Source organism: Anser brachyrhynchus, assembly GCF_964034855.1.
Source record: "Anser brachyrhynchus genome assembly, chromosome: 20".
Lineage (NCBI taxonomy): Eukaryota > Metazoa > Chordata > Aves > Anseriformes > Anatidae > Anser > Anser brachyrhynchus.
The window spans coordinates 9483910-9496605 of NC_137713.1; the positions used below are offsets into that span (position 1 = coordinate 9483910).

General features: G+C 42.2%; 1 protein-coding gene across 5 annotated transcripts in view; it reads left to right on the forward strand.

The window, feature by feature from the left end:
- The window catches only part of LOC308180671 (uncharacterized protein), a 463846-nt gene that overhangs the window by 33072 nt on the left and 418078 nt on the right, over positions 1–12696 (forward strand). For 2 of the 5 annotated variants that reach the window (XM_080562725.1, XM_080562723.1), the window contains exons 3-6: positions 327–450; positions 751–841; positions 8084–8177; positions 8995–9101. In XM_080562725.1, coding sequence (XP_080418851.1) covers positions 327–450; positions 751–841; positions 8084–8147 — 279 coding nt within the window. In that variant the 3' untranslated portion in view covers positions 8148–8177; positions 8995–9101. Of the gene's footprint in view, positions 1–326; positions 451–750; positions 842–8083; positions 8178–8994; positions 10151–12696 lie in introns of those variants that run through there. The other 3 variants (XM_080562721.1, XM_080562722.1, XM_080562724.1) reach the window with 2 other exon arrangements.

Below are 12696 nucleotides of genomic sequence, written 5' to 3' on the forward strand. Positions count from 1 at the left end.
CTAATGCTGTATCAGTATTAAACAAACCAAGTGAATGTGAAGGTCCATGCAAGAGCAGTGAGATGTGGGCCTAAGTGAGAGAACAGACGTGGAGGAGGCAGAGATGGCAGCTCACGTGGAGCAGAATTCAAAATACAAAGTGTTAGGCGTGTATCTAGGAGAAGAGGGAACTGAAGCCATGGAGTTACAATTGCTTGACTCCCTTTGCCTATGAACCACAGAAACTGTATGCACATTTTAATAACGTTGTGGTATGAGTAAGGACATCATTGTGCACAATTCTTTTGCTGACTCTAGTAATAAAGCATTCTGCCCTTTATTTATAGGACTGCCTCAAGGATCTGACAGGAGGAATTGAGTATGCTGCCAAGATATTAAATGAAATTCCCCAGAAAGACATTCAGTGCACTAAAAGAGCCTCAAAGGCAGAAAGGGAAGGAAATGGGCAAGGTAAGTCATACATAATGATCTCAGTTGGCGTCCATTGATCTCGTCCAGCATCCTTTGAGAGTGGAATATCCATAAAAGTCTTTTAAAAGTCACTTGGATATTCTGGGTAGTGTTTGTGCTCACAGATGCGCATTGTTCAGCAGTAAAGCTAACTGTGACAAGCCATTTTCTTTTGACCCAAATAATTAAAAAATGTTGCCGCAGTCCCTTGCTGTTAACCTGAACAGTCAGCAAAGAAATACTTAATTTCACCTGGATGTCTCTAGCTCTCTCCATTCTTTCACTGGGTTTTCCCTGAAGGGAATTCATCAGCATGGGATTGTACCAGGAGGGATGAAAAGTCCCTTGAGCTTTTGCTGTCTCCAGTGCGGGCCAGTGATGGATACCTGAGGTGAGTATAGGAACAGGCAAGTGCATGGTGACATTCTTCAGAATCATTACTGCTACCCATTTGTGGCTCAGAGCCTTCCTGAGCCACATGAATTTATCTGCTTGCTTTTTGAACTTAGAGAAGCTAGGAGCGTCCACGAGGTCTTCCAGCAAGAAGTTCCAGAGGTGAACTGTGTGTTGTTAACTATCATTTCTGTCTGGGTTTAGTGCTCCCCCAGAAGTTTCACTTGAATCTGCTTAGTTCTTACACTGTGGAACAAAGAAGCAGACTTTAATTTTTATGTTCCCAGATCTCCCCGCCCCCATTATCTGATTTCCCACCTGGAAAGCCCTCATCTACTTCAGTTGCTCCTTGTACAGAAGTTGCTCTTTTCATATATCTAAGCTGCCAGCTCATGACTCTTTTGTGGTAAAAGGAAAATGGTTGTTTTGGGGCAGACCTGTTTTGAGTATGGTTTTTGTAACATCCCTGGGCTGTAAACGTAGCTCTTGAGAAAACTCTTCTTTTGTAGGAAGACCTGGGAAGGTATGTATTCCAAGTGACAATGCAAAGGAAAAGGTTTTGATGTCTATGCATCGTGGCTAAACATTTTATATTTTGGAAAACTGTAGTTTACAGGAAATGCAATGGTTTTAAACTAAAAGATGGTAGATTTAGATCTTAGGGAGAAATTCCTTACTAGGAGGGTGATGAAGCACTGGCACGGGTTGCGTAGAGTAGTTGTGGATGCCCCATTCCTCAAAGTCTTAAAGGCCAGGCTGGATGAGGCTTTGTGCAACCTCGTCTGGTGGGAGGTGTCCGTGCCCATGGTAAGGGGGTTGGAATTAGATGGTCTTAAAGGTCCCTTCCAACCCAAACCATTCGGTGATTCTCTTGTGCTCTGATAAAGAAATGTTACACTAGTATGTTCTGTTACAGCTGGGACTGTGGGGTTTGTTCTCGGTTTTGTCTTTTGTGTGGTAGGGAACACGTTTCCAAATTTAATGAGTGGCTCTCACTTTAATGCTTGAACAGCTTCTTTGAGGAGGTCTAATAGGGGAAGTGCAAATCTTTTACAGGAGACAGAAGTACATACTTAATGTACTTAATGCTTTAGGTCAACGTTTTTCTAAAATGCATGAAGGCGACGTAAATATTAGTATTACAAAGTGATTCTAACCTGTATCTAAGGAAGGTGGAAGGAAGAGGCCATGTCCATGGCCATGTTGTTGAAGGCACAGAGACTTCCCATGAGATGTGCAGTCAAGTCACTTTCAGCTCAGAAAGTTTCTCTACAGTTTGCGTGCAGTTTGCTCTCTTCTGCATTATTTTATTACCTTCTATAGACTCCTAGTAGTTGTGCACAAACTCAGCTTCCTAACTCAGAAGGGTGAAAGCAGTGTGTGTATTTTGTTTTTGTGATGTGATCAGTCAGGTTCTCCAACCCAAGAATTATGAAGAATCAAGACCCACCTAAATCTTTGGGCAGGTTGAGGTTTCATGTACCAACATTACGGTTGTGAATTCTGTTTTTGAATCCTTCCTGTTCAGTCTTCCATTGGAAGCATAAGACTATTTATGTTTTATCTCATTTTTTAAAAATACAACGCTACTGCATTATTATCGTTATTCCAGTGATGTTGAGCAAGTGCTTAGACCTGTACAAACCATGTGAGAAATACTGAGGAGACAGCATTTGAAACTTGACAGGCTGTAAGGTACAAATTTGCTCCAGTTGTGCTGACTTGGGTAACTGGTGAAGGGTATAATGCTGCTGCTGCTTTTTTGACTAGAGCATTTAACTCTATTCACCACTATATACCAGCTAGCTAATTTTATCATCTGTGTTGTACTCACAGGCACTAGATAGCATTAGCCAGGGAGGTGCTTGAGTCTCCTGTATTTTCTTTTCATTGTTTTTTTTGGTATGCTCTTACTGCTCTGCAGTACCGTAGCAGATGCAACTTTCTCATCTGAACAGTCCGTGTCCTTTTCACCAGGAATGTTACGTGCTCTTTGCAGGTTTAGCGATTGCTGGTATTGCTGCAAAACTGATCTGTCTGGCCCTTTCATTTCAATTAGAAATGAACAGGTTAGAGGCAGACACCCCCCAAACCAATGCTAAGGATACTAATAGTCTGGTCACCCTCCTTGGTTATTCTAACGTCATGGGAATTATTCTTCTAGGTAAATAACATTCAGGTTCTCCGCAAACAGTAGAGCAATGTAGTAATGCCATGTAAAGTGCTCCACAGACAAAGCTCTGGAGAGTTCTTAAAAAGAGTCTAGAGCTGGTAACAGACTTGACATGGAGTAACTTCAATCACCACTAAGGCACAGTCACCTCCAAGCCAGAAATACAGCAGGCCTCCTTTACCAAAAATCAGACTGGATAACATGCTTTGGGGCTCTTGATTCTGGAAACTGAACCAGCACTGCTTTGGAAAAGCAGCAAGCTCTGGCTTCTTTGGAATTTGGCCTTGTTGGACTTTGGCTGAAACACCTGTGTGACACTAAATTAAAAAGTCCCTCCTGGTTCTGATGACCAAAAGATGTCAGTGCTTTAAAAAAAAAAAAAATAAAAAAAAAAATTTACTTTGAACCTGGGCAAATATTTCACGCAGTTCCCTGACATTTTTAATAGAGTTTTTATTGATTACAGAGGGAGCTTTAAGTACAGGCTTTTCTAGCGTTGGACCTCTTCGCTAAACAGCTGCACCTAAATTTTAGCAGATGTTTCTCTATTTTGAGCTTTTTGAAACCTCCAAGGATTTTTTTCGATCTAAGTACATTAGGACCAAATGGTGAATTACTGAAAGTCAAGAAACTTTGTTTTTATCATAAAAGTGCTTTCTAATAACAGAAAAGACGATATTAAAGCCTTTATTATTGTCTTCTGGATCAAATTGCTACAAATTATTCCATATTTAGTCCAATAAAACACTTGTGATTACTTTGTATTGAATATGAACTGTAACAAAGTAATGTGGCAGTTGGATGAGCTGATGAATTAAAAAGGAGAATCTTTTACAGCTGGGAAACTGTCTTTGATGTGCCATTTATTATTTCCATGCTACGCCATGTGCTGGTGGTAAGCATGGCTGCTTTGGAGTCTGCATTTCTATTTGTGCACTATCTCGGTTGTGCCCTGATTACAGGAACCATTGGGTTTAGTAAGTGTAGCTGTTAGAAACGGGAATAGAAAATATTCCAGTGAGGAAACAAATAACCAAGTATGCACAACAGCTCACTAGGATTAGGAGAAAGAGCTTCCATTTAGTGTTTCCATAGAGCTCAGAAAAGAAATACATCTAGCAAGCTAACGTTTTCAGTTGTTTGAGTAACACTGCTATACCAAAAATGACTTCGTCAGTTACTTGAATGGAGTAAGTTGGCAGACTCTGCCCTTTTTTTCTTAGGGCTGCAAAATCTGCACAGGGGAAGGGGTTAAGTGTGCATTGTCTCAGTGTTTTTATTTTTGGGATCTTTTAGGAGCTGCCATGCTTTCTGGCAGTTTGACAAGGCTTTGAATTTGAATTAGTGGTGCCTCCGTTGCCACCTTGTTCTCTTGAAGTCTTGTGCAATATGTTTTTTTTTCCTTGTAGTGTGTAAATAACTTTAGTTGCTGCTGTCTATAGAGGCAGTAGTTCCCCATTCTTAGCTGCTGCATGGAAGCCCTGCAGCACTGCTGGCAAGGAAAGAGTCCAACCGCTTGAGTCGTTCAAACCTCTTTTCTTTTTCTAAAGCTGTTGGTAAAGTATCCTGGATTTTTCATAGAAATGTAGGAGCCTGCCTTTTAAGTTACAGTTAAGGTAAGTATTGAGCCAGTAGTGCACTGCCTTGTATCCAGGCTTTAAAGACCAGCTGGCCTTTCCCCGCACAGGTGTTAGTCACGGTACTGCCTTTCTGGTGTGAAGCTTTTGGTATGGGAAGCCACTAGTGGTAATTTGAATACAAAAAAAAAGGGGGAAGAAAAAAGAAATTGTAAACTTTAGCAGCTGATGTGGATTTTCCAGATACTTGTTTCTTTCTGAAAAGAAAACAGGTAATGAAAGTGCTTAAAAAACAAAAAGTGCCAAGAAGGTATCCTAATAGAAAGGAAAAGCAACTCTTAAGAGTGAGCAGCCTTCATTTCTCTCCACTCTGCAGGATGCAGGAGACTTATCAAAATTTTCTGAGCCCTTTCTGTGAAGTGTAGACTGACCTTTTAATAGAATAATTTAGTTTGGAAAAGACCTTTTAAGATCATCGGGTCCAACCATCCACCTAACACTACAAGTCCACTATGAAACTGTGACCCTAGGTGCCATATCCACACATCTCTTAACTACCTCCAGGCACGGTGACGCCACCACCTCTAAGAGCAGCTCATGCCAACACCGAACTACCCTTTCTGTAAAGAAATTCTTCCTGATATCCAATCTAAACCTCCCATGGTGTAATTTGAGGCTGTTGCCTTGTGTCCTGTCACTAGGATTTCTGGCACTGCAGCCAGCTGTGCAGAAGTGTGCTTTCCTGGAGCTCAAAATTTTGTTTTTTCTTGTTGCATGTGTTAAGATAGAGGGTTCACATTTAAGGGAGAACAGGAGAGACCACAGAATTAGACATGTGGCCACTTCCTAATGCCTTCTGCTCTGCAAACGTGTTTCAGACCGGAGAGGCTGAGGAGAGATTTGCCAGCCAGGAGTACCTCATGGCACAATGCATTTGTCCAGTATTTCTGGGTGCCAGCAGCATCCAAGCGGTAGGCACAGGGCACGCGCAGCTGGTGAGGCAGTTCTTGTCGATCACCCATACGTACAAGGGCAGCAAGTTTCACTCCTGTGAAAGAAAGTTTCACTCCAGGATTTCCCACCCTTCATCTGGATCAGAGCTCTGTCAAGGGGCAAAAGAGATTGGGCCAACTACAGGTAAATGAACTCTGATTTGAAAACTGTCTTACTGAGTTAAATCGCATTGGAACTGAGGTAATAGCTCTTGCTGGGAGACAAGAGCTATTAGATTGTGCTCAGTGCTAGGCTAACACGGTTATGTACTTTCCTGCAAGCCTGGAGCACGGCCAGAGCAAACTTAGGCTCTACTCACTAGAGACTGTATGGCTATCCTTTAGAATAGAAGGGATAAAACTCAATTCTTTCCCCTTATCTTTAACAGTTAGGGACTGCTTTTTGTGCCCTGAAGAATGATATCTTCTCACCTTTAAAATGCTGCAAATTCTTTTTCTATATTTATATATATATATTTATTATTTTTTTTAATGTGAAATGCTAGATATGGAGAGTCTGTGGGGATTGGGGGCATTTGGCGTTTGTCCAACTGGATTAAAAGCCTTCACTTTATTTCATCTGCACCTTCACAAATTCTGCAGCCTGAGAACAGAAGCCCTGAAAACATGTTAGGAGATCACTGCAATAAATAGTTGTTGCTGTTGATTCATAACTAAAAGATGTTTAAGCCATTTATGTGCTGGCCTGTACCCTAACATGGGTTAGGCTGGATGCAGCATAACTTTCATCATGCTCTTTTCTGGCATTTTGACTTTGTCTGCACAGAATTATTAAGGAATCTGTTGAGATATGTAAGTATGAGATACTCTGCTTTAAAAAAGCTAAACCATGTTCTACCTGGAGGAGATTAGCATCCTTGAAGGAAGGGAGTCTGAGATGCAGAAATGAGGAAGATAAACTGTGAGGCTGTATGTGCAGAATAGGTTATGGCTGTGTGGGACCGGGGTATGGTGCTTCACCAGAAGCTTCCTATAGTGAAATGGATTTGGATCCCCAGAAAAACTGGCAATGTGAGCCAGGGAACCTGTAGATACACTAACTTCTGGGGCCGTTCCTGCCAACGTCATGAATAGTCACGCAATAGCCCTTATGGGTGTCCCCTCTTTTCCCAACTGAGAGTGGCTTTGTGTAGCTCCTTTGGAGTGGGAAAGGCTAGTGATTTATTCTGTTCAGACTGATTCGAGGATCCCCGAGTTCCACTGCTAAATGAGATTGTTATTGGGGAAGATGCTGTCATTTAACTGTAGAATATTTTAAGTTTACTTTACTGTAAACATGGAAAAAAATAGTTTGGGAACTAGATTGGTTAAAACAAAAAAACTAAAACTGGTGTGAAATTGGAAAGAGGTGATGGCAAGAACGGTAAGGGATTTCATTTGTTTAAGATACTCAGCTGGTGATTTCTGCTTGGGTAAGTTTTCGTATTTCATCCATATAAATAAGAACATTTCCTTTAACTTTAGAAAGGCGATGTCTGCAATAAATTGGTGCCCTGTCTCACAGAAAAAACAAATTCATTTTCATCATATGTAGGTGTTAATTCCTGTCACTAATTCAGCATTCTTAATGAGTTTTTGATCTTCATTTTGGGAACAAAACCAGTTCGAGAGATGTATTTTAAATGGAGATAATATCAGGAAGGATATTCAGCCAGCTAGGAAACTATAGCAGTGACAGAACATAGACAATTTATTTTCCAAAGTAGTATAATTGTAGACCAAAATAGGGGAAAAACTTGTGCTGACTTCCATGAATTGTTTTACCTGAAAAAGAGAATTGAAACGTTTTCCAAGCTTGAATGTCGTGCTGATTTAGATCAGGTGTCTTTTGAAATGTAAGCTAGTACATGAAATTAATTTTTTAACTTTAACATTGTGGCTTCTTTTTGGCATTTTGTTTCACCAAGAAGACAGAGCAGATAACTCCCCTAGCCAGCCAGTCAGATTTCCTTCCCTTGCCATCTCACCTTGCACAGTTTTGGTTTGATTTTCAACCCCGTGTCTCCTTCGATTGTACTGTTATGCACAGACGTCACTTCCTTCTCACAGGACTTCAATTTTGACAATGACGACTGCTACAGAAGGAGGAGAAAGTGCTAATTTTATGGCAGAAAGTGCTAATTTTATGGCAGAATTGCCTGCCTGTCAGTATAGGACTGAAGGACTTGTTCATTTCCGCATTGATTGACATTTGGGTGGGTTGGGAAAGTAGTTTTGCAGTGAGTTGGGACTACAGAAGTGATAAAAATGAGCGTACTTACAGAGCTACTGTTGGACACAACAATTATAGCAGCCCTGAACTGGGGAGTTGATGGGTTCTGGGTGTGTATTTTATGGTTTGCTTTTGCTCACGAAATAACTTAAACATCACCTGTAAATCAAAAATATGCTACCTCTGGTACAGATAGTAACAGTAGTTATATTTTGACCGTACCTTTAATACCAATGGTCATCTACCTTCATTAATTTCTCTTCAGAAAACGAACTACTTTTCATCTAATGATCCTTGGGCATTTTCTCAATGCTGCCCTTTTTACGTGAAAAATGAGTTGGGGACTCCATTTTTGGGAGGTAACTTAAAATGAATTGCTTTCTATTCTTTCATTTTTGACTATTGCTAGGGGTCAGTAATAGCTGGACTAATGCCTCTTCTAAGCTGATGTTTCCTAAAATAGATAGGAGATTTTTCCGAGCACATGTATTTGTTTTAAAAAGTTACTTGTAATTATGGCTGCTAAATTTCTACTTCCTTCTGCAGCAGCTTGGACAAGCTTGAAGACATTTAAAACTCTGAGAAACTAGAGTTGATTTAAACCTTCTTAAATGCACCAAGGACCTGTGCTGTTGCCATTAGGAGGAATAAAAGCTTAATTTTTATTTTTTAAAAAGGCAATTTGTATAGTAATGTGGTTGTTTCTTACAGGGACTATATGCTAACTAATATGCAATTACTTCTGGCAGCAGTAGTATTACTGTAGTAATGCTAGCTCTTCTCATATGTTAATGGTTTTACGATTACTGAAATGATATTTTAAAGCCCAAATGTATCCAGTGGAGTTGGATATATTTAGGCAAAGTTTTCAGATTCTCTACAGGAAAGAATGAGGTGTATAAGTGAAAACGTAGTCCTTTGAGATATTACTCAGAAGGAGCGCTTTCTGTCTGTTACATGTTAATCTTTATTATCACTAGCTTTCCACCCTTCATATTAAGAATTTCCTTGGAGAAAAGACTGCACAATCCAAATCATTGTAATACGACATGAACAGAATAAAAGGCAGGAGCTATAGAGGCTTACCGTGCTCAGTAATAGAGCTTTCTCCTGGTTTGTTTCAATTAACGCTAGGTGGAAGTTTTATTGTATTTTGATTATATTTTATGTTGTCAGTTATATCCAGGAAGGTGCAAATTGTTTCTGACTTCTAAGGAGCATAAGAACAGAGGTGTTAAAGCCGTGGGGGACTGACATGCTACCAAGAATATCTTTTTATTCAGGTATGGGATGAGTTTATTTTGCCTACAGATACTCCAGGGGGTAATGTTGAAACTGCTGTCCTCTGTGTTAGCACCACAGTGTAGTGGTTTGGGGTCATTACTGATCTCTCAAAACATGGATCTGCAGCAAAATTTCCTATGTCGTGCTGCCCCTTGGCAGTCCTTTTTGCAGCACCACTGCAGACATAGGTATGCCATTAACAGAGTTGTTCAGTTTCAGAGTTTCTCATTGATTTTTTTTTTTGAGATATATGAAACATATTTCTGCTTCTGCCAGGGAATCATTGTTCAGCTATGTTTCACGTTTAAAGGCATGTCTAGATGAAATAGTAAGCTTCATACACACAGTACCTCCTTTGCAGAGCTTTTAAAAAGTGCTTGTATTCAATTAAAAGTGGCTTGCTTCCCTTTTTAATACTCTGTGGGTTTAGTTCCTACTTCAGTAATTGCTTTATTAAACATTTTGAACAGACTGGCTTTATACATCCTTTTGAATGACTTTTTTCCTCTGCCTTTCTGTGGCAAAGAGGTACACTGGATTAAAGCCTGGCTTTGTACAGCATGGCAGCATCTCCTGCGCGCTGCCTGTACGCTTTGATTGCTGTCGTATCAGGCTGTGACTTGCAGCTGTGTGTAACCTACAGCTGGGTGCTGTGCAGCACCACTGCAACCTTTTTCTGGGAACTGGGCTTGTCAAAGATGTTTTGTGTATGCGTGCACTTAACCCTTTTGAAGGACATCTCTTGACAGAACAAATCTGATTTTCATGCAAGAGAACAGGTGCCTCAGCCTCTTCAGAGGGAATCTTCAAGCAGCAGGCTTTTTAGCTCAGGGGCAGGGCATGGTTCCAGGAGGAGAGGATGCTACATGGGGTCACCTAAGGATTGGTGTCCTCCAGGCGGTGGGGAACAGCATCTCCCTCGTGGAAGTGTGAAGTCCCCAGCAAGCAGGGAAATGTAATTCTGACTGAGGAACACACACAGCTCTCCCTGCCTGCCCTGGGACTCGGTCATTGCTTCCCAGAATAGGGATGGTTCCTGTAATAAAGGCTTAAAAGAAGGGAATTACTGTTTTTTTTTTTTTTTTGGGGGGGGGTGGGATGGGGATGGATACACAATTGTCTGAAGAATTAAAAGCTTTCAGAGGAAAGTGGTGGGAGGTCTTGAAAAACTAAGTTGAGCAAGGTACCAGTAAACAATAGCACTGGAAACTCTTGTGCTTGCAGGGGAATGCATCAGCTGAGATATTCCAGCAAGCCTTATCTTGTCCGTCTCTGCTATAATTATCTGTCTTGGAGGCTCACAGTACTAAGGCATGATGACTACAGATGTTATCTGCTGCATGATGGAAAAACAAGCACTTTGAAAAACCAAACAAACATGGTGGTTACAGTAATCCTCTTTCCCCACAGCGGTTTGCAAATCATGCAAACATAAACAAATTCTATAGAATTTGGAGCAAGCGTAATCTGTTCCCATTCAAAGAGAGCTGGATTGTTGCTTTTCACAGCTTTAGCTTATGAAATCTGTAATGTAATTATAGTGTAGAAATAGCAAGAATGGAAGGAATTTAGCTTAATGTGCAATGAGTTCTCGAAAGGGAGATAAGTACAGATACTGCAGGGAACTGTGCACATATTGGGCAACACGTACACTGAATGAAAATCACGTCTTGACCTGGAGAACGTGCTGCCCACCTCCTGAGTAGGCGGCACTAGAAGGGAATGCGCTGGAGTTTCGCCTTTCTCATGACTTATTTCTAGTCAGAGGTTGGTCCAAGTCAGCTCTGTTTGTGCCATCAAGGAGCCAGGAGCAGAGCTGAGCTGGGGGGCGGGGGAGGCAGGGATAGCCGTCGTCTGCTTTCCTTAATCTGGGGCTCAGGAGCACAGTTTAGTGTTGGCTGCACGTTAGGTGAGTCTTACTGATTTTAAGGTACCTGCTGACGGCCCTGCTTAGCTGTCGAACTCCGTGAGCACGTGCTGAGAGTTCTCCCTCCTGTCTGCTCTGATGCTCCAGCCAGAAGCTGGGGGAGAGAGCTGCCGCTGTACCTCGGGGGGACCTCTGCTGCTGCTGTTCTGGGAAAGGGGAATGTAGCTGCCCACACATCCCTTTTTGTCACTACCAAGGGACGTTTTTCAGGGTCCGCAGCGGGCTAAGCAAAGGGGAGAGTCTAGGTGACACCGTGGTGGATGTTAAAGAAGGGTATTAAAAACGGCTGGTGCAAGTTAGCGTGGCTGGCCTGCTGCCCAAAAGCATAGACAATTGTGGGAAGACTTAAATGTGTTTTCATGACTAGAACTGTCCGTATAAAGGCGTTCTTCACAGCTCTTGTATCTTTCACAAATAAATTATGAGATAAAATGTCTTTGTATTGAAACATTTGAGTGGTGTAGTTAATAATGCTCAATTACATGTAGCAAGGACCTGAAACATCCATAAATAACGGCAACTACTACATGGAACAAACGAGCAATTGGCCTTGTGTGTGTAGTTTACTCATGCACCTGATGATAATGCAAACGTCTGATACCATTTAATGTGAAATGCTCTCATTTCAAGTGCTAGCCCCTCTTGTCAGAACAGGATGGGCCCAGCTGGTGGAAGTGGCACTGCCCTGGGGTGGAACCTCTTGGAGTTCCCTGGAGTTCGGTGTACGCAGCCTGGCTGGTGTTCCTGACGTGGTGGGCTCGGAACCCCGTTTCTTGCTGCTGTGCAGAGGTGCTGTAGCTGACTTGGCAAATGTAGGCGAGCATATTGGGGAATTCTGGCATTAGCTGATCTGAGAATTGGACAGGAGTTTGGGGTGGGAGAGTGGGGGAAAGGTCTGGAGAGAGGGGAGAAGAGTGGAGAGAAGGAAAGTCTGTTTGGGGGTCTGAAAGTCTAAGCGTGAGGGGTGTGTGTTTTTTTTTTTTTTTTTTCTCCAAATGGGCTTTATCCAAATAGGATGGAACTCCTAATTGAGGGCTGGAAAGTATTTGTTCTGCACTCAGTGTTCAAATGTTTCAAAATTGGCACCTTTGTGTGCCATATAACTGGGGAAATCAAATGTATTTACAAAACTGTAGTCTCTGCCAAACCAGGTCAGTTGTATTTATGTGCGCTGGCTGGATCTCACCTCCTCAGAGGAACCCCGTGTGTGTATTGGAATGCCATCGGCTTTGCTTTTTAATGTTGTGTGATTTGATCTGTCCTGTGTTGTTGCTGTTAGCCTTGAGGCTAATTTTTAATACGTGCTCTGCCTGTGCCAGCAATCCAGAGTGTGTCAGATGGCGCTGAGGCTGGGCAGGCGGGCACTGGGTAGAGCTCTCCACCTTGGTGCTCGCTGCTTCAGCGAGAGCAGCAGCACGAAGCCTGCCTCAAGGGCAGGTCTTTTACTGTGATGTCTAAAGCCTGCAACCTCCTCTTTGCTGCTTCTTTCCCTACAGATTCCTTAAATGTGAGCATGAAGAGACTTGCAGAGTCCTTCCCCATCCTGTGAAAGCTGCTCCACCTTGTTTACCAGGTGGAATTGGCTCCTGCCATGTGCTGGGGGAGCTCTGGGAGCATGCACTGCTTCTCACTGGGTGCTGCACAACCTCCCTGGCTGAGGGGCGTCC